We start from the raw sequence: 23,109 nt of genomic DNA on the forward strand, positions 1-23,109 counted from the left end.
CTTCATTATTTATATTTAGTTATTAAGAATACATTTACTATTTCTTTGGCATAACCCTGATGTTATTATCTCAATTTTCAGATAATGAAAGATTATGAATATGAAGAACTTTAAGGCCAAACAGCCATTAAGAAATTTGAAATAAGTTTTCTTTTGGAATATGATTTGAAATAAGCTTTAAAAAAGAATTCTAATCCTTAGGTTTTTTTTTTTCATTCTACATTAATTTCAAAATATAATATGATGGAGAGAAATGAAACAATACAGTTTAATACTCTTAGAATATAATAGTTGTGCAGGGCACAGTTGTGCATGCCTGTAATCCTTGTAGTTCAGGAAGCTGAGACAGGAGGATCATGAGTTCAAAGCCAGACTCAGCAAAAGTGAGGTACTAAGCAACTCAGTGAGACCCTGTCTCTAAATAAAATACAAAATAGGGGTAGGGATGTGGCTTAGTAGTTGAATACCCCTGAGTACCAAAAAAATCCCCAGTACCCCCCCCCAAAAAAAAAAGAAAGAAAAAATAGTTGCAATTAAAGGAAAGTTTTAACATGAATCAAAGGAAATCCTGCTTCTATATTAATAGAAAACTTTAAGATATAAATTGAATTAAAAAGAATTTAAGTACTATAGATAATGGAAAAATAATATATTTAAGTCACTACTCAAATGTCATTTCCTTAAAAGAATCCTTCCTTAGTCTATTCCCTATTTCAAGATAGCTGAGAACTAGCAGAACCATTTAGTTCCTTACTCTCACTTTTATTCACAGTGTCTATTATAGTATAAACATTATATTAAATGTTTATGTGTATATGTGTTTATTGTCATCTTTATGAAGCCAGATACCTTGCGTACAGTTGTATATAGCAGTATCCAAAGTCCTTGACACATTTTAGGCTCTTAATTGACAAAAAGAGAGAAGAAAAGAAAGAAATTACATAGTTTGGTTCTTAAGGTAAAGTTAAAGATGTTCAAAGTGCCTATTAATGATACTGTATTGGGTATTTATATTTATTTATAATAGTGTCCCAAGAGACCTGAAGAAATGACCAATGCTTTGCCTTTATGCTTTGTTTTCTGTGTAATTCAGATTGATGACTATATGGCTCTTTCCTCTTATTTCTCACCTACCATTTACCTCCAGTCCCTATTAATAGCAGTGTTATTAGTTATTAGTTTTATACTTAAGTCAGGTTAAATAAAACTTTGTATTCAACCTTGGAATTCAGAATCAGTAGGTCTATGTATCTTAATATTTTCGATGTTTTAGTCGTTCATATGGTATGAAATAAGTAGTTGACACAGCTTTTTGTACCTTGGTTGTGGTGAAAAGGAGATAAAATCCCTTGAAGTCTTAGGGGTAACTCATTTTTGTGAGAGCCAGTATTTCTTTTTAAGTCTTTCCTTTTGTAGATCCAGCAGTTTGGAGGCATTAGTGGCATGTGACTTCTTATTTTTTTGCTTTGGGTTGAAGCTCTTGAAGCTTCAGTGTTCTGATTTTGTGCTTTTGAAAACAGACAAAAAGCAGTAATAATATAAGCAGATGTGAATACTCCTGGAGTGAGTTACATTTAGGAATGCAAACCTTGGAATTCAGGGATTAGATTTAGATGTTGAAGATGATGATTCTTTTTTTTCTGGAGTCTTTCAAGAATAGAACATCTGTCATTGTGGTTCAGGTTCCACTGGGCTCTTTGTAGCAGGATTTGAGGAGATGTGGTCTCCAGAATGTAGTCCATCTCTTTCTCAGTGGATCTTCCCTGGTACAAGGAAAGTGGGAGGCTGGGTGGGAGAATTCCAACTCCTAATGGTTTTTAACTTAAGTGATTTCTGTCAAAGTTGTGAGAGATGATTTTTCTTTATAATATTTTCTTATTCTGGTTGGTTCTATAGAACTTGCTATGAGAGATAACCATAATCTGCAGTCCGTTTTATTTTTTATTTAGAGACAGGGTCTTGTTAAATTTCTTAGAGTTTTGCTAAGTTGTTGAGGCCTGCTTTGAACTCATGATCCCTTTGAGAGTACCTAATTTGTTGTTAGTTCTGTGTCTTTGAAACAATGTTAAGGACAGTTTGGATTGGGAATTGGAGGTTAAAAATATCATCGAAGGAGCAAAACTTGGATGAAAGTTGATATCCGAAATTGCTTCATTTCATCTTTAAGTTCAAAATTATCTCCCAAACATCTGACTTTATATTTGTAAATGCCCTTGTAAGGATTGTGGTAACTGTCATTCAGGAGTAGAGATCACTCAGAGCTCATTAATAGACACTATTCCCTCTGAAAATGACATGGTATCTTCTGTAATCCTAGAGTGTTTTAATAGTCTATTCTGTGCTCAGCAATGAAACATTTCAAAAGTGACTGACAGCCAATTGATGTAATTCATGGTGATCTTTTTGTGTTGACAGATCTCTAAAAACTCATGGGAAATTACTACTGTACCCAGTGAAGCTGCCTCCTTTTTTTTTTTTTTTAAACTGCCAATATTCTACAAAACAGGACAATTTTCTCTTTGACTGCTGCTGATTTTTATTTCAATAACATGACATGATTCCTCCTTATTATTAGAATTTCTTTTGATAGTCAGAATGTGTTCCCTATAGATGTTAATTTTAAAATAGAAATTCTCCAAATTAACTCTCTTACTTTTCTAACTTCCATATCAAGACAACCTTGCCAGGAGCCCTTTTCCTACTCAGGAAGAAGTATTATTTAATTTAGACAATGTAAATATTTTTAAATGCTTTTTGTCCTTCACTAAAGGTAAAATATGGAAAGGATAAGGGTGATGAATTGCTTATTTTGGTGGGTGTTTTTCCTAGAGCACTGAAAAGCTAAAAGTCTGATATTTTGGTTAATATTAAGGAAAATAGCAGTCATGTGTTCAAAACTCAGAAATCTCCAGATTTATATTTTGGATGAATGGAAAGTGGCTGCTGATACATAGGCCCTTGTCTGATGAGTTATGGGGAATAACTCAGTGGTCTAGACCTCACTGTTGCCCTAACTTTTCATCTAAGAGAATTTGCTGGAACTACATCTCTTTGTCTTTGCCCTTTGTCACTGTGTTTCAAATGTAGCAGTTTTCCTAAGACTTTCAGGCTGATCTTTAAAGAGAAAGGGTACTCTTTTTCCTTAATTCAACTCATTACTTTGTAAAGCATGATTGTTATGAGTTGACAAGTTTTTTTTTTTTTTTTTTTTTTGGTACTGGGCTTGAACCCAGGGGCACTCAACCACTGAGCCACATCTGCAGTCCTTTTTATTTTTTATTTAGACACAAGGTCTTGTTAAGTTTCTTAGGGCTTTGCTAAGTTGCTGAGGCCTGCTTTGAACTCATGATCCCTTTGAGAGTAAACTGAATGGTGTAGCCCTGTGCTGGGTGTTTTGGAGGAGATCTGAATATACTTTCTGATTATAGTCTTACTCATTTTTGTTTACCCATTCCACAGCATGACACAATGATTTTATCAAAGTATAATTCCAATTTTTAAACAGTGTTTTGAAGTATCATTTATAATATGTGTAATACCTCCTTCATCTTTTGTTCTAATTTCTCCCTTGTATCATCTTCCCACTCTCCCCCTTGCTCAGTATTTCACTAAACTAAAAGGTGGCCTAAATCAGCCCATAGAGTCAGACTCTGAACCTCTCTGTACCTGCTATCAGATGTAATCTTGTGAAAATGAAAAGTTAAATGCAGAAAGGAGAGACCAAAAAGATTCCATTCTTTTAGACTATAGGGAATATGAAAAGTTACAATAGTTTCATAGTTAAGAAATAAATTGTAGGTACCCCCTCCCCCTCTCTCTTTCTTCCTTTCTTTCAGTGGAGAGTAGAAGAAAAGTATGGAGCTGTCTGGTTGATGGCAAACCCCAAATCTGACATATGAGCCCAATTTACACAAGCATGTAGTATCCTCAGTCTGCCATCTTATGCTTATGCTAAAAGGCACTGCTATAAGTTGTTTAGATGAGTCTGTAATTTAAAAGTAGATGACTTGGGATTTGAGTATTGATTCCAGTTAAGTGATTAATAAAAAAATCATTTTCATTGCTGTTACATAAAATGGAAGTAATAATTATATGCATTGAACCTACTTCTTCAGGTTTATGGGAAAACAATGTAAGAAAGTAAATTGTGAAGTTCTTTACAACTTTAATTTTATATAGAAATAATAATTCTTCTTCCTCATCCTCCTCTACAATGAATCCACTGAGGATGATTTTTATCTTACCAGTACTGCCTTTTCCTTCTCCTTCTTCCTCCTCCCTTCCTCCTATTTTTCTTCTCCTCATTATTAGTCTTTTTCCTCTTCCTCCTTTTGGTGCTGGGGATTGAAACCAGGGCCTTGCTCAAGATAAGCATGCACTTGGCCACTAAGATACACTCCACCCCCGATATCATCGTTGTCTTCTTTTGTTTTTTAATTCTGTTTGTTATACATGACAACAGAATGCATTCAATTCATATTACACATATAGAGCACAATTTTTCACATCTCTGGTTCTATATAAAGTATATTCACACCATTCATGTCTTCATACATGTACTTAGGGTAATGATGTTCATCTTATTTTTCAAGATCAATAATTTGTCAAGTGATTTAGTCCCCTGGTTTCTCTGACTTTAATGCCCATGATCTTTCCTTCCTAAACTAAAGTTATTTGTTAATATACTGCAATCTATTCTAACATCCATCTGTTCATCATGCCTAATTTTGAAACTTCTCATTGCTATTTCAGTTACTCTTATTCGTTTAGTGGGATCTCATTCGTTAATTCTTTGGGCAATTATTTATTTGCAGGCACTATGTTAGAATAGCAGCTTTTTTCTCTCAGTCTAGCTTTTTTAAAACAGAAGAAAACTGTGTTAAGAATAGAGTGACAAGTATTGCTAAAATGCAGAGAAATACAAAATGTTTTGGGAGGTCAGAGAAGGCATTGTGGAGAAGGTACGATATAAGCCCATGCTGCACCTAACCCTTTACAGGATGGCCTCTGCTACAGGCCATTCATTTGTTTTGTATCAGTGTATGAATATTGAGTCATTCTGTCTGGTGGCAGATATTCAAGTTACTTTTGCTTATTGTCTTCTAGCTTGTCCAAATTATTATAAATACAACACACTTGGAGAAATCCTGTAAGTACTTGGAAGAATTCATCACCAATATCACTAATGTGCTTCCAGAAACAGTCCACACCACCAAGCTCTATGGCACCACAACTTTTAAGGTGAGAGATTGTTTAGTATTATGGAAATGTTCTAGTGTACATAGTCTGGAGCATTCGATTAACACGGCTTTGTTTTCTCAGGATAATTTATAATATGCTTTTGAGAATAAGTACTTATAAAGGGTTTTGTTTTCCTTCTTCATTTTCTTTGAAAAACAAATATCTGTGTTAGTTTTTGGTGTTTAAACTAAACTAAAACAAAACAAAACACACCCCAAACCAGAACTAACCAAACAAAACTAAAAATATACAACTGTGTCCTCTAAACCCTTCCTTCTTTGTGTTTTGTGTAGGAAAATGACTGTTTCCTAAGTTGACTCCCTCACACCCAAGAATTCTAAATTGTGATCTAAATAATCCTCATTATGGCTGACATCAACATAATTAAAAATTTCTCCTTAGCTGTTCCCTTCTCTCTGGGTCTGATTTTGAAAACTCCTGATTTTTTGTGAGGAATTTCTCTCTCTTATTATTAGAGTTAGCATTTTTATAATTATTTTACAAGGTCATATCTTTAGTTTTGGTCCATCGTTGGATCAAATGGGAAAACTGACATTCTTGTAGAGAAGAAAGATTATTGGTAGATAAGTTTCTGGAGGATAAAAGCTTTAAGTAAAAGAATCCTAATTAATTCTTTTATGTTGCCATGTGAGCTTAAAATAGGTATTAAGCAGAACAAGTAATAAGGCAATGTGGATTCTAACATAAAGACTAACCTATGTGGTTTGAGATTTTGTTATTATTATTCAATTGTTTTCTTGTTTTAAACAAGTTCTGTTGCCCTTTTGAAATCTAGACATTGATAACTAGATATATAGTAGTTGAGATGAGACCAGGATTTATATTCCCTAATGTGTATTTATTTTGATTTTCTTTTTACATTTGTTGATATCTACTTGTTGATAGTATGTGCAAGGGAAGAAATCAAATTGAGTTCATACTGTCATTGTATGAGAGTACAACCAGTTGGTAAGAAAAAAGTACAGTTTTGAAATATAAAATAATTTTTGTGGATGATGTGATTAAGTTAGTGACTAGTTTGAGTTATATGTTCATTTGGTAACCATAGATTGTTTTATATTACTAATAAACTTACCTAAAATTTAATATATGACATATTATCTTCATGTCATTCTGTTCAAGTTGTTCAGTAAAGTCTAATTATTCCTTGGTCTTCATAATGGATTAGACCAGGATGCCCCATAGATGCCAGAATTTGTGAGAGGACCAATCTTTTATATAAATGGTTGAAGTATTTCATTTCCATATAGCTTATACACATCCTCCAGGATACTTTAAATCATCTGGAGATTATCTATAATGTCTTATATAATGTAAATGCTACATAAGTAGTTGTTATACTGTATTGTTCAGAGAATAATGATAAGAAAAGAATCTGTATATTTTTAGTATGAATGAATTTTCTTTCTCATATTTTCAATCATTGAATCCACAGATGTGAGCCTCTAGATACAGAGGGCTGACCATACTAAACATTGATTCTCTTTTAATAAAGAAAAGAATTAGAATGGGATAGTCATTTATATTTGTCTATCCTATGGAGAATATGTTGTATTTACTGGTACTCTTTCCCCAACCTATCTCAATTTTTTATTTTATTTTATGTCTTTTCAAATAGTGTCCAGAAATCCTCTCAAAGAATGGCTTGTGTGTTTTGTTATGGCTCCAACATTTAAAATGCTGAGGGAAAATGACAGCTAGACAGGAAGCCATAGGGGTTGAAAAGCCAGTTAAATACTTAGTAAAGGAGAAGTTCTGGAGCCACTAAAGGTCATGTTGACAGTGCCTATTGGAAACACTGATTGCTTAAAACACATTGAAAGTTTATTTTCACCAGGGTTGTTTCAGACTAGCTAACCCAGAACTCAATATAAACATGGCAATTATAACAGTTACATGTTGTGTATTTTCCTAAGCTACTGTTTCCAGAAAACTTTCCCTAGCAGATGGAAACCTTTATGCTGGAAAAGGGGCAGCGAGAATTAGAAGGTTTTCAAGGTATTTTCTTGCAGAGTTCCCTCTTGTTTGTGCCATATGTGACATAATCCAGCTGGCATCCTCAGGTTTCCTTGTTCATAAGATTTTCCTCACTTTCTTACATCTTCTTAGAATGAAGATATTTATTAACTTACAACATCACTAATATTGCTTGCATAATTACCATGTGACCTGTAGTAGATTCTTGGGGAAAGAAAACAAAAGTACTTTATCCCTGGACTTATAGTTTATGATCTACAGGTAAGAAAACACTACATTTTATGAAGAAGTATGCAAAAACACTACAATAAAACCCAAAATGCACTCATTCCCTTATTTAGTCAGTAAATTTTTATAAAGTATACCTCGATGCCAGGCAATTTCATAGACACCAACAAAATAAATGAGTCTCCTGACTTTACAGTAGTTATGTTTAATGAATTATATATGAGAAAGAAGTCTAATATAGTTTCAGGTAATAATAAAAACTAGGAAAAAATAAATGAACCAAATAACATAAAAAGTTGAGTCATTTGGATTTCTTGTGGATATGCATTCCAATCAAGGAGAATTGTACAGTGGTAGGTATAAGGGGTCAGTCTAACTGTGGCATATCTAGTACTTGTGCAGGTGGTAAGAGATGAAGTAGTAAGGAGTCAGATGATTTCTGATATTCTAGACCATAATAAAAACTTTATATATTTTTTTTAAATGAGATGTAAAGTCATGAGAAGTTTGGTGAGGATGGTGATCTGATTTATCTTTTTTTGGTTAAGCCTGGTTATCATATGGAAAATAAATACTTTGTAAGTCAGTAAGAGTAGAAGAAGAGAGCTTGGGTTGGAGGCCATTGCAGTAATCCACTAAGAGTTAGTGGTCACTTGGACTAGCGTGGTAGCATTTGAGGTGCTAAGAAACATTTTCAAAGGTAAGTAGAGATAGCAGGTCTCGTTGCTGAGTTGAATGTTGGTTTTTAAGAGAAGTCAAAGATAATTCCAAGATGGTTGAATGTTGGTACTATTCATTGAGATGGGAGTCTTTTATTATTCTTTATGAGAATAGTAGATTTGGAGAATTGAGGTAGAATCAAGACTTTCATGTTTGACATATTAAGCTTGAGTTATTTAGTTGTGATCTTCAATGAGGTGTTCTACTGATAGGATAAAATCTCATAACTGGAGATAAAAATTTAGAATTTATCAATATAAAGATGTATTCAGTGCCTTGGGATTGACTTTTTTCTGGGAATTGGACATATAGAGACAAAAGTTGTGAAGATTAACTCCATAGGTCTTCAACAGTGATACACCCAGAAGAGGGGAATTCCACAAAGAAAGGGAAAAAAGAAGGAGAGAAGAAATAAGTAAATCACAGTTGTTCAATAGGCAGAATGAGAAGAAATTACCCAGAAGAGTTTGTGTAACTCTGCTCTAGCAAATTTGAGGTCCTATAGAATATATAACTAAAAGTGATTAAAAAATATTTGGAAAACCTAAATTTGACGAGTAACCAAGTAAGAAATGAAAACATCGTCAATGACTTTAAAATTAGGCAAGGTTCAGATGATTTTAACAGTGAATTCATTTAAGACTCCCAAGAAACAGATAATTGCTATATAACAAACTATTCAGATCATAAGAAAAGAAGAAATGTATTTTAGTTCTTTAAACCCAGCATAAAATGATTCAAAATACAGAGAAACCACAAAACATAATGTGAACCATTAAATATTGCTGTAAAAATCAGAAATAAAAATCAAACAAAAAGTATATACCAAAAGATGAGGGATTAAAGTAGTTTAGGAATGCAAGGATAAATAGTACTAGGAAATTATTTAAAATCATTCCCTGCTTTAAAAGATCAAATGAGAAAAACATTTTGAAAGATATAAGAGGTATTTTATATGTCAACATCTATTCCTACCAATCCTTTCTATCTATAAGTGACAAATCCAGAAGGCAGGAAATCAGTAAAGATATAGTTGAACTGAATTCAACTAGATTTAATTGATATTTATAGAATATTTTGTCTAACAACAGCAGAATACACATCCTTCCTAAGCTCATACAGAACACTGACCAAGACAGACCATGTTCTGGACAATGCAATACGCTTTAAAAAATTTTTTTAGGAAATAGGGGCTGGGGTTGTGGCTCAGTGGTAGAGTGCTCGCCTAGCATGTTCGAGACCCTGGGTTTAATCCTTAGCACCACATAAAAACAAATAAATAAAATAAAGGTATTGTGTCCAACTACAACTAAATAAATAAAAAAAATAAAATTTTTTAGGAAGTAGAAATTGTAACAAAATTTGTTCTCAGACCACATGGAATTAAACTAGAAATCAATAACAGGACAATAACTAGGAAATCTCAAAATGTTGGGAGATTAAATAACATATTCCAAGGGAAAAATGTGTTTAAGGAAAAATATGTCATGAGGAATTAAAAAATATTTTGTTCCAAATAAAAATGAAAATACAATTCATCTATATTCATGGAATATAGTGCAGGTATTGGGTGGAGGAAAATTTGTAGCATTAATAGCATATATTACAAAATAAAGAAAAATCTGGATTCAATAATCTATGGTTCTACCTTAGAAAATTAGATAAAAAAGAATAAATTAAATCCAAAATAAAGCAAAAGAAAAAAGGAAATAATAAAACTAAGAGCACAAATTAATTAAAATGATCTAAAAAAGTGAAACAAGGTCAAAAGCTGGTTGTTAGAAAAATATCAATAAAACTATTTATTGATATTTGAATCAGCTAACCAAGAAAAAAGAGAGAAAACAAATTGTTAATACTAATATACGTGAAAGAGAAACTATTGTTACCAATCCCATCCATGCTCACTGAAATAATAGTAAATGAATATTTTGAACAATTCCTTACACACATCTTGAAAACCCACATGAAGTAGATAAATTCTAACTTAAAAGACATTGTGTTAACTTGCTGTTGCAGTAACAAAATACCTCAGATAATCAACTTAAAAGAGGAAAGATTTATTTTGATTCATAGTTTTGGAGATTTCAGTCCATGACTAATTGGCCCCATTGCTTTGGGCTTGTGCTGGTATGTACATCATGGAGGGAGTGTTTTGGGGTGGAAGCTGCTCATCTTATGGTGACTGGGGAGTGAAAAAGAGAGAGAGGAAGAGGCTAGGGTCCCAATATGTCTTTTAAGTGTACATCCTCAGTGACTTCTTTAAACTATGCCCCACCTCCAAAGGTTCTATCCTTCTCAATAGCACCATAGGCTGGGGACCAAGCATTTAACACTTAGGCCTTTAGGATACGTACGTTGAAGATCCAAACTGCAGTAGACACAGTGTATTTAAGTGTGCATAGGGAGAAAGATCTGAACATTTTTTTTTTATCTCTTAAAGAAATTGGATAAAAAATTAATGACCTTGATAAAACTGAAGACAGCAGGACCAGTAGACTCACTGGTGAATTCTGCCAAAAGAAAAAATTACATGAATTCTTTACACTGTTTTCCAGAAAATAGCAGCAGAAAAAAAACCCTTCCTGACTTATTTTATGAGGCTAGCAGCACCAAAATATCAAAAATGGATTTTATAACAAAGAAAAAATATAGAATAATATTGTTTATGGTCATGGGTACTAAAATCTTTTAAAAAACAGCAATAAATCCACAATGTATAAAAGGAAGCATATACCTCAACTAAGAGAGATTCATTCAAGGTCTGCAAGGCTGGTTCAACATTCAGAAATAAACTATGTAATTAATTATATTAATATTAACAGACTAAATCAGAAAAAAATATATACAGTTATATAAATGGATGCCAAAAAGTGCCCAATCATGTTAAAGACTTTCAGCAAATTAGAATAGAGGAGGAATTTTCTCCACTTGATAAAGAACACGGACAAAAAAACCTAAAGCTAACATATTTAGGATGAGATACTAGGTGTTTTCCTACTAAGCTCAAGAACTACCTGTCTTCCTAAACTACTCTTATTTAACATCCAATAAAATAAGAAAAGTAAATCAAAGATATACAGATTATTTCCAATAACATGGTTGCTGATGTAGACCATCCCAAAGGAATTACAGACTAACTGAAGGTACTAATTATAGCAAGATTAAGGACACAAAGTCAATAGACAAAAGTCAGTTGCTTTCCATTATATTTACAGTGAACAACTGGAATTTGTAATTAAAACATTACCATTTATATTAGCACCAAGAAATAAAATACTTAGATACGAATTTAACAAAATACGTGTCTGTCTGAGGAACCTGACAAAACTCTCATGCAATAAATAAATAGATAGATAGATATATAAATAAATAAATGGAGTTATTTTCCATGTTTCGGGGCAGGGGTACTATATAATATTGTGATCTAAATTTTTCCCATCACACTACATAGATTTAATGCAATCTCATTCAAAATTTCAGCAAATTATTTCTTTGATATTTGAAGTTTATTCAGAAAGGCAAACACCCAGAGCAGTCAACAAAATATTAAAGAAAAGCAAAGTTGGACGACTGACACTACCTGAGTTTGAGACTTAAGAATGAAGATAGTATAGTATTAACAAAGGAATAGCTCAGCAGATCAATGCATCAGAATATTTAGCCCAGAGATAAATCCATACAGATGTAGTCAACTCATCTTTGAGAAGGAGCAAGGCAATTTAATGGGGAATGGAGTTTTTTCAACAAATGGTGCTGAAACAACTGGACACTTATATGCAAAAAAGAAAAAAGAAAGAAAAAGGGGGAAAACCCCACCCAGATACAGATCATACATCTTTCACAAAAATATAACTTTGAATGTAAACACAATACCATAGAATTTCTAGAAGATAGGATTAGTGATGATCTAGGTGACCTTAGGTTTGGTAATGATTTTTAGATACAATGCAAAAGACATGATACATGAAATAAAACATTGATAATTTGACTTCATTAAAATTTTCTGCTCTGGAAAAGACACTGACAAGAGAGAAAAGACAAGTCACATACTGGGAGAAAATATTTACAGAACACATATTTAGTGAAGGACTTGTATCCAAAATATACAAAGAACTCATAAAATTTAACAAGAAGAAAAGAAACAAACCAATTTCAAAAAATGAAGAAAGTTCTGAACAAATTCCAAAGAAGATATGCAGATGACAAATATGTACATGAAAAGGTTTTCCACATCATATTTCATTAGGGAATTCCAAATTAAAACAAGAATGAAATACCACTACACACTGAAGAAGACATTGGCCTTGAAGTAATAGATGGCTTCATCCACAATATATGTATCTTTTGTTTCTCTGGGGGCAAGTCCTTTGAACTGACTTCTTATAGGTAATAGGGCCATGTTTCCAATGAGTTTGGTGTTGGGGTCCATGAGAGAAGATTGGTAAGCCAGCATCTTGGCAGCACCGGGCTTTGGACCCAGAGGAGTAGGACCTAGTTTGACAGTGTCTTTTTAAAATACTCAATACAAAGAGCAAACCCCATTGTTCTGTAGACTTTAGTTAATAATGAAATCCCAATATTGGTTCATTAGTTGTAAAAAGTGTACCACTTTAATACAAGGTGTTTCAATAGGGCCAATAGTTTGTGTTTGGGGTAGAGGGGAAGTTGTTACATACAAATGCTATGCACTTTGACTAATTTTTCCTTAAACCTAAAATGCTAAAGGAATTCAAGGACAATTTAAGGTTTTCATATAAATAGTGTAAAGATATAAGTAGAGAGGTGCTCACTGAAACTTTTTTATGTGAAAAATCTATTGAAAACTGTAAAATACTGACAAAAGAAATTGAAGGTGAGACAAATAGAAAAATATTATGTGCTCATAGATTGGAAAAATTAATGTTATTAAAATATCTGTCCTATCCAAAGTGATCTACCAGTTCAATATGGTCCCCATCAAAATTCTGCAGAGTTTCCACAGCAATAGAATAATGAATCCTAAAATTTGTTTGGAATTACAAAAGACCTGAATAGCCAAAGCTGTCTTGAGCAAAAAACTACAAAGCTGGTGGCATCATATTATTTGATTTGGAAATCTCCTGTAGAGCTGCAGTAATCCAAATAATCTGGTACTGGCATAAAAATAGACACATAGACCAAAGTAACCAAATAGAGAACCAAGAAAATAAATCTTCACATTTATGGTAAATTGATTTTTGGCAAAGATGCCAAGAACACAAAAAAGGGAAAGAATAGTCTCTTCAAGAAATGGTGCTAGAAAAACTGATTAGCCACATGTCCAAGAATAGAATTTGTCCTTATTTCACACCAAATGCAAAAATCAACCCAAAATGGATTAATGACTTACATGTAAGAACTCGAAACTGTAAAACTGCTAGAAGAAAACAGAGGAAGAACTCTATGACATTGTCCCGGGCAGTGATTTTTTTCAGATATGACTATAAAAGCCTGAGCAACAAAAGTGCAAATAGATGAGATTATATCAAACTTAAAAAGATCTGCACAGCAAAGGAAGCAGAGTAAAGAAACAACCTATTGAATGGGAGAGTGTATTTTGAAGCCATACATCTGATATGATATCAATATCCAAAATTTATCCATGTGTGGATAAATGTACCTGTAGTCCCAGTTACTGAGGAGACTGAAGCAGGAAGTTCAGCCTGGCCCCATCTCAAAAACAAACAAACAAACAAACAAACAAAAAACACTATAGTTTATAAGAAACTAAGACAGTTTCATAGTAAGAAAACATATACCCCAATTTAAAAAACGAGCAAAGGACCTGAACAGTCAATTCTCAAAATAAGACTTACTGATAGCCAATAGGCATATAAAATAATGCTCAACAGATTTGCAAATCAAAACCATAATAAAATATCACCTCATACCTGGTAAAATGGCTAGTATCAATAAAACCAACAATGGGAAGTGTTGGTGAGAATATGGAGAAAAGGGAACCCTTATACACTTTTGGTGGCTATGTAAATTAGTACAGCCATTAGGGAATATATGGAGTTTCTTCCACATATTCTACCGTATGATCCCACAATTCCACTATTCGATATATATTCACAGAAAATTACATCAGTGCATTGAAGAGAGATCTGCACTCCCATGTTCACTATAGACTATTCATAATAGCCAAGATATGGAATCCACCCACATGTCCATTAGTGGGTGGATGGATAAAGAAAATTTTGTATGTATACACAATGGAATAGTATACAGCTGAAAGAAAGAAGGATATTCTTTCATTTGTGACAATTTGAATGAACGTGGAGGATATTTTGTTAAGTGAATAAAGCAGGCTTATAAAGACAAGTGATACATGATCTAACCTATGTATGGAATCTAAAGTTATTGAACTCATAGAAACAAAGAGCAAGAAGAATGTTTTGAGGGGAGGGGCAGAGGAGTATTTGCTTAAAGATTACAAAATTTTTGTTAGATAAGAGGAATTAGGGGCTGGGGTTTTGGCTCAGTGGTAGCATGCTTGTGTGTCATGCGTGAGGCACTGGGTTTGATTCTCAGCACCACATACAAATAAATAAAATAAAGGTCCATCAACAACTTATACACACACACACACACACACACACACACACACATACACACAAAGAGGAATTAGTTCAAGGGATCTATTGTACAGCCTGATGACCATAGTTAAAAATAATGTATTGTGTTCTTGAAAATCTCTGGAGAGTAGATTTTAAATATTTTAACTACAAAAAAAGTGATAAATATGTGAGGTAATACATGTGTTAATTAACTTAATGTTTATTATATATATTACTGCTTCATTTAGCTGTTCCATAATATACATATTTGAAAATGTCATGTTGTACATAATAAATGCATACGCTTTTTGTCAATTAAAAATAAATTTTTTAAAATTTTGCTCTATAAGTAAACATAGTCACTACTTATGGTATGAAAATATATTATGAAATTATACAGACTTTAAATAAGTGAAATCATAAGTGAGGGTACAAGTTAACCAGTTAAATCCCATTTTTCAAGTCTGTGAATGTTTGATTGAGATTGACATAGGTGCCCTAAAATAGGTTGGAAATAATAATCTAGAACTTATTTTTTATTATATTAATTAATGTTAATGTTATAGCTGTTAGTGTAATACAACTATGTTCTTATTGTTACATAAACATATATTATATACTATGCTAAAGTTTTTATAGGTGTTTAATATCTGAGAAAATGGGATGAAATGGATTAAAAAGTAATTGAGGAATCAGAATTTACAGGACTCCTTTTCTGAATATGAACAAAAGAATGGAGTCAAATGTGTTGCTTATCTCTCTGCTTTGGTTTGAACTGAACATTGAAGAGTAGAAAATAAGATGCTTCTAGACTTCAACTTACTTATTTCAAAGTTTATAGGCATGGAGATGTCCACAAAGCAATAAGATATATGGTTCTTGAAACAGAATGTGTTTGAAAGAGATCTATCTATATTGAAGACTGGTACTGGAAGCTGTAAGAATTAATTAGATAAGCCAGGAGCGGTGGCGCACCCCTATAATCCCAGCGTCTGAGAAGGCTGAGAAAGGAGGCTGGTGGGTTCAAAGCCAGCCTCAGCAATGGCGAGGTGCTAAGCAACTCAGTGAGACCCTGTCTCTAAATAAAGTACAAAATAGGGCTGGGGATGTGGCTCAGTGGCTGAGTACCCCTGAGTTCAATCCCTAGTACCTCCCCCCACAAAAAAAGAAATAATTAGATCACTCAGAGAAAGTGAAAGAATGTATCCCCAGAGGTGTCAAAGCAAAGTCATGGGAAGACAGAATTTTCTCTTTTCTTTAATCCCCTGCTCTCCCTGCTTCCCTTCCTCTCCCTTCTTCTCCTATTGCTGGAGATTGAACCCAGTATCTCTCGTGCTAGGCAAGTGCTCAATCACTGAGCTACATCTTCAGCCTAGGAAAACATAATTTTTAATGGAGAATATTTAATAGAGCTGGAGTAAGTTCAAACTGGAAAATAAATATTGGATGTGGTAGCAATTAGTTAATGGGTTCCTGAATCTGTCCTTGTTGATGGATTATTAGTAATAGAATCCTCATTGTTCTGGTGTTCTGCAGACTCATTTGTCCTGAAAATATTATTTCCTAGGTAAATAAATTCCAGAATACTTCTTAGAGCATTTCATATGCTACTGTACATCATATATCTCTTAATTTATAGGGAATCTCCAATTTATGTGATTTGGGAATCTTTACTATTTGAGAATATTTTAAGATTAGTGTTACATAAAACACATTTTAGGAGACATAATGACATATTAGTCTTTTTGAAATAGATTGATAGTAAAGAAAGCCAAGAGCTATTACAATAAGTAGTGCGACAACATAGCATGAAGTTGAAACCTAGGGATACTTATAAGCAATGTGAAGAAACTAGAGGATATAGAGAAGGGTAGTATTGCTAGAAGGAAGCGCTCGGAGTCCCAGAAGAGTTAAAAGGGACTAGGATCCTGGAGAAGGTTTGCTTTTGAACAGAGATAAAGCAAGAAAAAGGGTACAGCTTCTGAGGGCAGTGAAGGCAGTTTGCTCATTTAGTGAAGTAAAAAAATGTTTTCTTGCAGACCAAAAAATAAAAAATAAAATAAAAAGAAGAAAGGAAGGAGACAAAAGATAGAAATGGCCACATTGAACTTTTGGAAAAAGAAAATATTAATGGAGACTGTGATATGAGTCAGTTTCCCAGTTGTGTAGCTCACTGAATGTAAATGTGAGATGGCTTCAAGTCATTTAAATTTCTGTCTTTTTCAAACTGGAAACGGAATTATATTTTAAATTTCATATTACTTCACAGGATGCTAGGCATGCAGCGGAAGAGGAGATTTATACCAACTTAAATCAGAAGATTGACCAGTTTCTGCAGCTGGCAGACTATGACTGGATGACAGGAGATTTAGACAACAAAGCAAGCGATTACCTTGTAGACCTCATTGCCTTTCTGCGGAGCACTTTTGCTGTATTCACGCACCTTCCTGTAAGTGACAGTGCCTCTTACTTTGCTCTTGGGTACAGAAAAAAAAGTTCCTTGAGCTCTAATTTTGTGAAAGATATTAGTTTCTGATTTAACTTACTGTTTGGTATTAAAAACTCACACTTTATTCATCAAACCTTAGTGATATTTTCCCTTTACTTTTACATTTTGTTTATTTTGAAAATGATCCCTAATGTCCTGTCTTCCTATTAACTTCAGGATAATTAGTACAAAGACATAATGAAAGCCTTGGTAGAAATAAAAGAGAAATATCAGAGTCAGAATTTCCATATATATATTTATTTTACTTTTAGAATCTTTTAATTTTTTTATAAATTGAAATTCTCTGATAAAATTCTTTGCTTTTTAAAATATAATTTGTCATTATTTTCTTGAGGATCATAGTTATAATTATTATAGCAATGTGTACTAACTCATGTATTATTTATCTACATAGTAGTAGAGTTATTTCTGATTTTTTCCTTGATTTTCTGTCATATGTTTCTGTGTCTTCCTAGTATTTTTTTGGTTGTTGTTAGACATTCCTTTACTGAATAAGTAGAAAGGGAAGGCAGGTTGTGGTTTGAGATCAGTTAGTCCACTTATGGACTGATGTGGGCTAAGGGTGGGTTGCTGATGTCCTGAATGGTTGTTTGTCCCTGTTGCTGGATATGATTCTACTGGGCCTTTTCTAAGAGCTTGGCATGTCATAATCTCTTTAAAACCAAAGAGGATTTTAGAGATTTTTACATTTTAGAGAACCTTGTGTATTCAGCTTTCTGCCTTCTTTGGTTTTAGACAATTTGACAATTGAGAAAGGAGTATTAGCCATTCTCAGGTCAGCAATTAATAACAGGAAGAAAGTGTGGTGGTAAGTTGTCATTGTCAATTTTCCATTTCTCCAAGAAAATAGTTCTTCCTGTGGTCTGAATGTGTACCCCAAAATTCACATGTTGATACTAATGACCAATATGAGGACAACAGGAAGTGAAGCCTTGGGAGGTGGTAGATCATGAGAGTAGAGTTCTCATGAATGAGATTAATTAATTTATAGAAGAAGCTCCAGAAAAGTGGCCGTTTTCTTCCAACATGTAAGTATGCAGCATGTAGATGCCTTTCATGAAATAGCAAGTCAGCTCTCACCAGACAATGAATCCGCTAGCACCTTGATCTTGGACTTCCTAGCTTCAAGTACTGTAAGAAATCAATTTCTGTTGTTTATAAGCAGTCCATGGTGCTTTGTTATTGCAGTAACTGCCTACCTGAGATTTTTCCATTTGTTAGTATTTTTCTCTGAAACACTGGGTGACTATGAGAAATGTTTTCAAAGGCTTTGATTTCATCCTTACATTTTTCAATGATGTAGATTTGGAATGGAGCAAATGTCTTGAGAGGAAAATTGGCCATCAAAGCTCTAATGTTGGCATTCTAACTCCTTGGAACCAGCAAAAATTTAATGGTTTATTTGACCGCTAGTTGCTAGTATATACCTGGACCTAACTTCAATTCTCAGTCTGATGCCTATGCTGAGTTTTGACCAGTGCCCTCAGAGACAACTGCAGATCTTTAGCTCAGCTTTGTAAGGTTCTGCCTTCTCTGCAGTTATATTCTGCTCAGCTTTAATAGTATCCTTAAAATTTTCATTTTTGGCCACATTTTTTACTGATTTACTTGTTCTTAATAGGAAATTAGGTCATTTCATCTAGCTTAATTGTAATTCCTAAGCCAGACAAAACTAGCACAAAAAAACTCCACAAATTAGTCTGACAATTATGGATAATAAATAAATAATTGAAAACAATTCCCAGTGTTTTAAGAAAGTAATTTAGTGCTATTCTATGGGATTTATTCCAGGAATGCCTGGATGGTTCAATGTTTTAACAATTCTATTAATATGATTTATCACATTGCTATGTGAAGAAGATAAATTATTGATTTTATCTGATGTTTTTCTCTCCAAGCCTTTAAAATTCTATCCTTATTCTTTATACTAGGAATTTTCATTATAATGTGCCTTAATGTGGGTCTGTTTTAGTTTTGTATATTTAGGAGTCCTATAAGCCTCTTGTATTTGATTTTCCATTTCATTCTTTAGATTTGGGACATTTTCTGATATTATTTCATTGAAAAGATTGTGCATTCCTTTGGTTTGTATCTCAGCACCTTCATCTATCCCAAGAAATCTTAAATTTTGTCTTTTAATGTTATCCCATAATTCTTGGAAGTTCTGTTCATGGTTTCTTAATATCTTCTCTCTGTGGTCAGCTCTATTTTCAAGATTATATATCTTGTCTTCATTGCCTGAGGTGTCTTCCAAGGGGTCTAGTCTGTCGGTAATGCTTTCTATTAAATTTTTAATTTGGTTTTGTAAGGGTCCGGCGAAGCGTCGGAGGAAGAGACCACCAAGAGACTGACTCATGCAATTGCAGAAGGGGATTTATTGGGGATCCATTCCAGCACGCTGGGGCTCTGTGCTCACTCAAGAATGGAGAGCAGCCCAGAGCCCAGAGCAAGGGTTGAGCAATGCTTAAGTACACTTTTTGGGGAGGGCGGGGACTTTACATACATCACAGTCTCCTTTAACAAATCATCATACACCGCGGGAAAATCAAACAACAATTCTGAGACATGATTAGTACATTCATTGGCGGGAACAGGTCAGGCGGGGGTGATAGGTCAGTTCTAAAGCAGGGTACACATTCAAACTGATTGGTTCAGGCCCTGTGATGTCTACATGCAAGGTCACACAGAGTCCTAGGTTATTAAACAACCAGGCGGTCAGGGGAAATATTTACTAGGCGGTTCCAAGTATTGTCTTAACAGCTACAGGAATTTCAGGTTTTACGTGTAGCATAGGAATTTAACAATACCTGGTCCTTTACATTTTAACTCAGGCCTTGCAGCTTAGAAACTTTACAGTGCCCGGTCTTTTATACTTTAACTTCAATTTCTTTTACCCTTACAGTTTATTGTTTCCTTCATTTTGAAGATTTCTGCTTTTTTTTTCAGAATTTCTGCCTCTTTATTGAAATGATCTTTCACTTCCTGTATTTTCTCTATGATTTCATTCATTATATGTCCTTTGCTTTGCAGATGAGTTTAATGATGTATATTTTAAACTCCTTCTCTGACATTTCTTCCATTGTGGTGTCAGTGGATTCTGTAATTGGAGTATCTTGGTTTGCTTGGGGTGATTTGTTGCCTTGCTTTTTCATGTTGTTTGTGTCCCTACCCATCTAAAAGTTCGGATATGAGGCAGTAGAGTTTCTACCCTGTGGACATATAATGTCCCTGAAGGTTTCCTGTACCTCACTGTTTAGGGTGAGGCAAATAATAACAACAACCAATGCAAACAATATGCATTGCAAATAGTTCCTACTATGACGTCTACAATGTTAATTATCACAAAACAGAAATTATATGATCAGTTATTGCCTATAATAAAAACAACAAGTTTGCAAAAGGGTTTATAATTTCAAATAGTGGACAGAAAGAGAGCAGAAGTTATATAGGATGTAATGACTGTGAGGCAGGAGAGAAGACAGAAGTAAAAGATTAAAGGAAGAGTGAAAGAACATGGAGGTTAGCTGTTAGTGGGAGAAAAGAGAGAATCAAGGGAAACAGGTAGGAGAAAAAAATATATAAAGTAAAATAAAAATATAAAACAAAACTAAAACAACTGATCAAACATCCTAGTTTACAAAAAAACTAATCCATGAAAAATAACTGGCCAGTTGTGTCTCACCCAGCTCATCCTGGAAACAGTGGAATTGGAGGAAGAGGGGTAGAGCCCGGTGGGTTTCCAAGACCAGTTGTCCCCTGTGTAAACTTCTGTCCACGTTTTGATTTTCTCCTGATCACGTAAGCACACTCCATGTCGTGCAGTGTGTATTTACTGGGCTGGGATTTCAGGCCAAACTTGGGTTTACCAGGAATTAGCTTCCTCAGATGCTGGCCCCTGTGCCAAGGCTGCAAAATGTTTCCTTCCTTTGTCCTCTTCAGGCTGCCACCTGGAGAGATGGTGGCTTCTTTCCCCACACATGGATATCCTGCAGCAAGTCTTTCAGGTTTGTTGGGCAATGTCCTTGATCTTTAAACATTCCATTTCCATACACACTTCAGTCCTCCCCCAAATGCTGGTTCCTTTAATTTCCTTATTTCTCCACTATGCTGACAAAGAGGCCACTCGGGCTGGTGCTTCAATCCCTGGCACAGCCCCCCCACCAGCCGCCCTGCGCAAAAAAAAAAAAAAAAATGCTTTAGAAATTACATTAAATAACATGGTTAGCTGGGTCCAATGGCACATCTGTGAAATTCCAGCAACTGGGGAGACTGAGGCAGGAGGATTGAAAGTACAAAGCCAGCCTCAGCAAATCAGCAAGGCCCTCAGCAACTTAGCAAGACCTGTCTCAAATACAAAAAATTAAAAGCAGTGGGGATGTGGCTAATTGTTTAAGTGTCTGGGTTCACTCCCTGGTACAAACAACAAAAAATAAGCAAGATTAAAATAGAATAAATTATAATTGTTATAATGTTAGCAGGAAGAGTGAAGCAGGTGGCATCACTATACCAGACCTTAAACTATACTACAGATTAATAGTAATAAAAACAACATGGTATTGGCACCAAAACAGACTGGTAGACCAATGGTACAGGATAGAGGACACAGAGACTAACCCACAAAATTACAATTACCTTATATTAGACAAAGTTGCTAAAAACATGCACTGGAGAAAAGATAGCCTCTTTAACAAATGGTGCTGGGAAAACTGGAAATTCATGTGCAACAAAATGAAATTAAACCCCTGTGTCTCACTATGCACAACTCAACTCAAAGTGGATCAAGGACCTTGGAATTAAACCAGAAAATCTCTGTTTAATAGAAAAAAAGTAGACCCTAATCTTCATCATGTGGGATTAGGCCCCACTTCCTTAATAAGACTCTTATAGCGCAAGAATTAAATCCAAGAATCAATAAATGAAATGGAATCAAACTAAAAAGTTTCTTCTCAGCAAAACAAATAATCTGTGAAGTAAACAAGAGAGCCTACATCCTGGGAGCAAATTTTTACCCCTCACACATCAGATAGAGCACTAATCTCTAGGGTATATAAAGAACTCAAAAAGCTAAGTATCAAAAATAAATAAATAAATAAATAACCCAATCAACAAATGGGCCAAGGACCTGAACAGACACTTCTCAGAAGAGGATATACAATCAATTAACAAAATATGAAAAAATGTTCATCTTCTCTAGCAATTAGAGAAATACAAATCAAAACTACTCTTATTATTTCACTCCAGTCAGAATGGCAACAATAAGTGTTGGTGAGGATGTGGGGAAAAAGGTACACTCATACATTGCTGGTGGGACTGCAGATTGGTGGCAGCCAATATGGAAAGCACTATGGAGATTCCTTGGAAATCTGGGAATGGAACCACCATTTGACCCAGCTATTCCCCTCCTTGGTCTATACCCAACAGACTTAAAAACAGCATACTACAGGGACACAGCCACATCAATGTTTATAACAGCACAATTCACAGTAGCTAAACTGTGGAGCCAACCTAGATGCCCTTCGATGGATGAATGGATAAAAAAAAATGTGGCATATATACACAATGAAATATTACTCAGCAATAAAAGAGAATAAAATCATGGCATTTGCAGGTTAATAGATGGAGTTAGAGAAGATAATGCTAAGTGAACTTAGCCAATCCCCAAAAAAAACAAATGTCGAATGTTTTCTCTGATATAAGGAGGCTGACTCATAGTGGGGTAGGGAGGGGGAACATGGGAGGAATAGATGAATTCTAGATAGGGCAGAGGGGTGGCAGGGAAAGGAAGGGGACAGGGGATTAGCAAGGATGGTGGAATGTAATAGACATCATTAT

General features: G+C 34.3%; 1 protein-coding gene across 7 annotated transcripts in view; it reads left to right on the plus strand.

Moving 5' to 3' along the window:
• Exoc6b (exocyst complex component 6B) overlaps positions 1-23,109 on the plus strand; it is a 622,696-nt gene that overhangs the window by 325,054 nt on the left and 274,533 nt on the right. For all 7 annotated transcript variants that reach the window (XM_046432321.2, XM_058575131.1, XM_058575126.1 and 4 more), the window contains 2 exons: positions 5,107-5,241; positions 17,038-17,217. In XM_046432321.2, the coding sequence (XP_046288277.1) occupies positions 5,107-5,241; positions 17,038-17,217 (315 nt within the window). The remainder of the gene's footprint in view (positions 1-5,106; positions 5,242-17,037; positions 17,218-23,109) is intronic.

This window comes from Marmota monax, unplaced genomic scaffold (assembly GCF_021218885.2).
Source record: "Marmota monax isolate L192 unplaced genomic scaffold, Marmota_monax_Labrador192_F-V1.1 WCK01_AAM20220418_F8-fsc00106, whole genome shotgun sequence".
NCBI lineage: Eukaryota > Metazoa > Chordata > Mammalia > Rodentia > Sciuridae > Marmota > Marmota monax.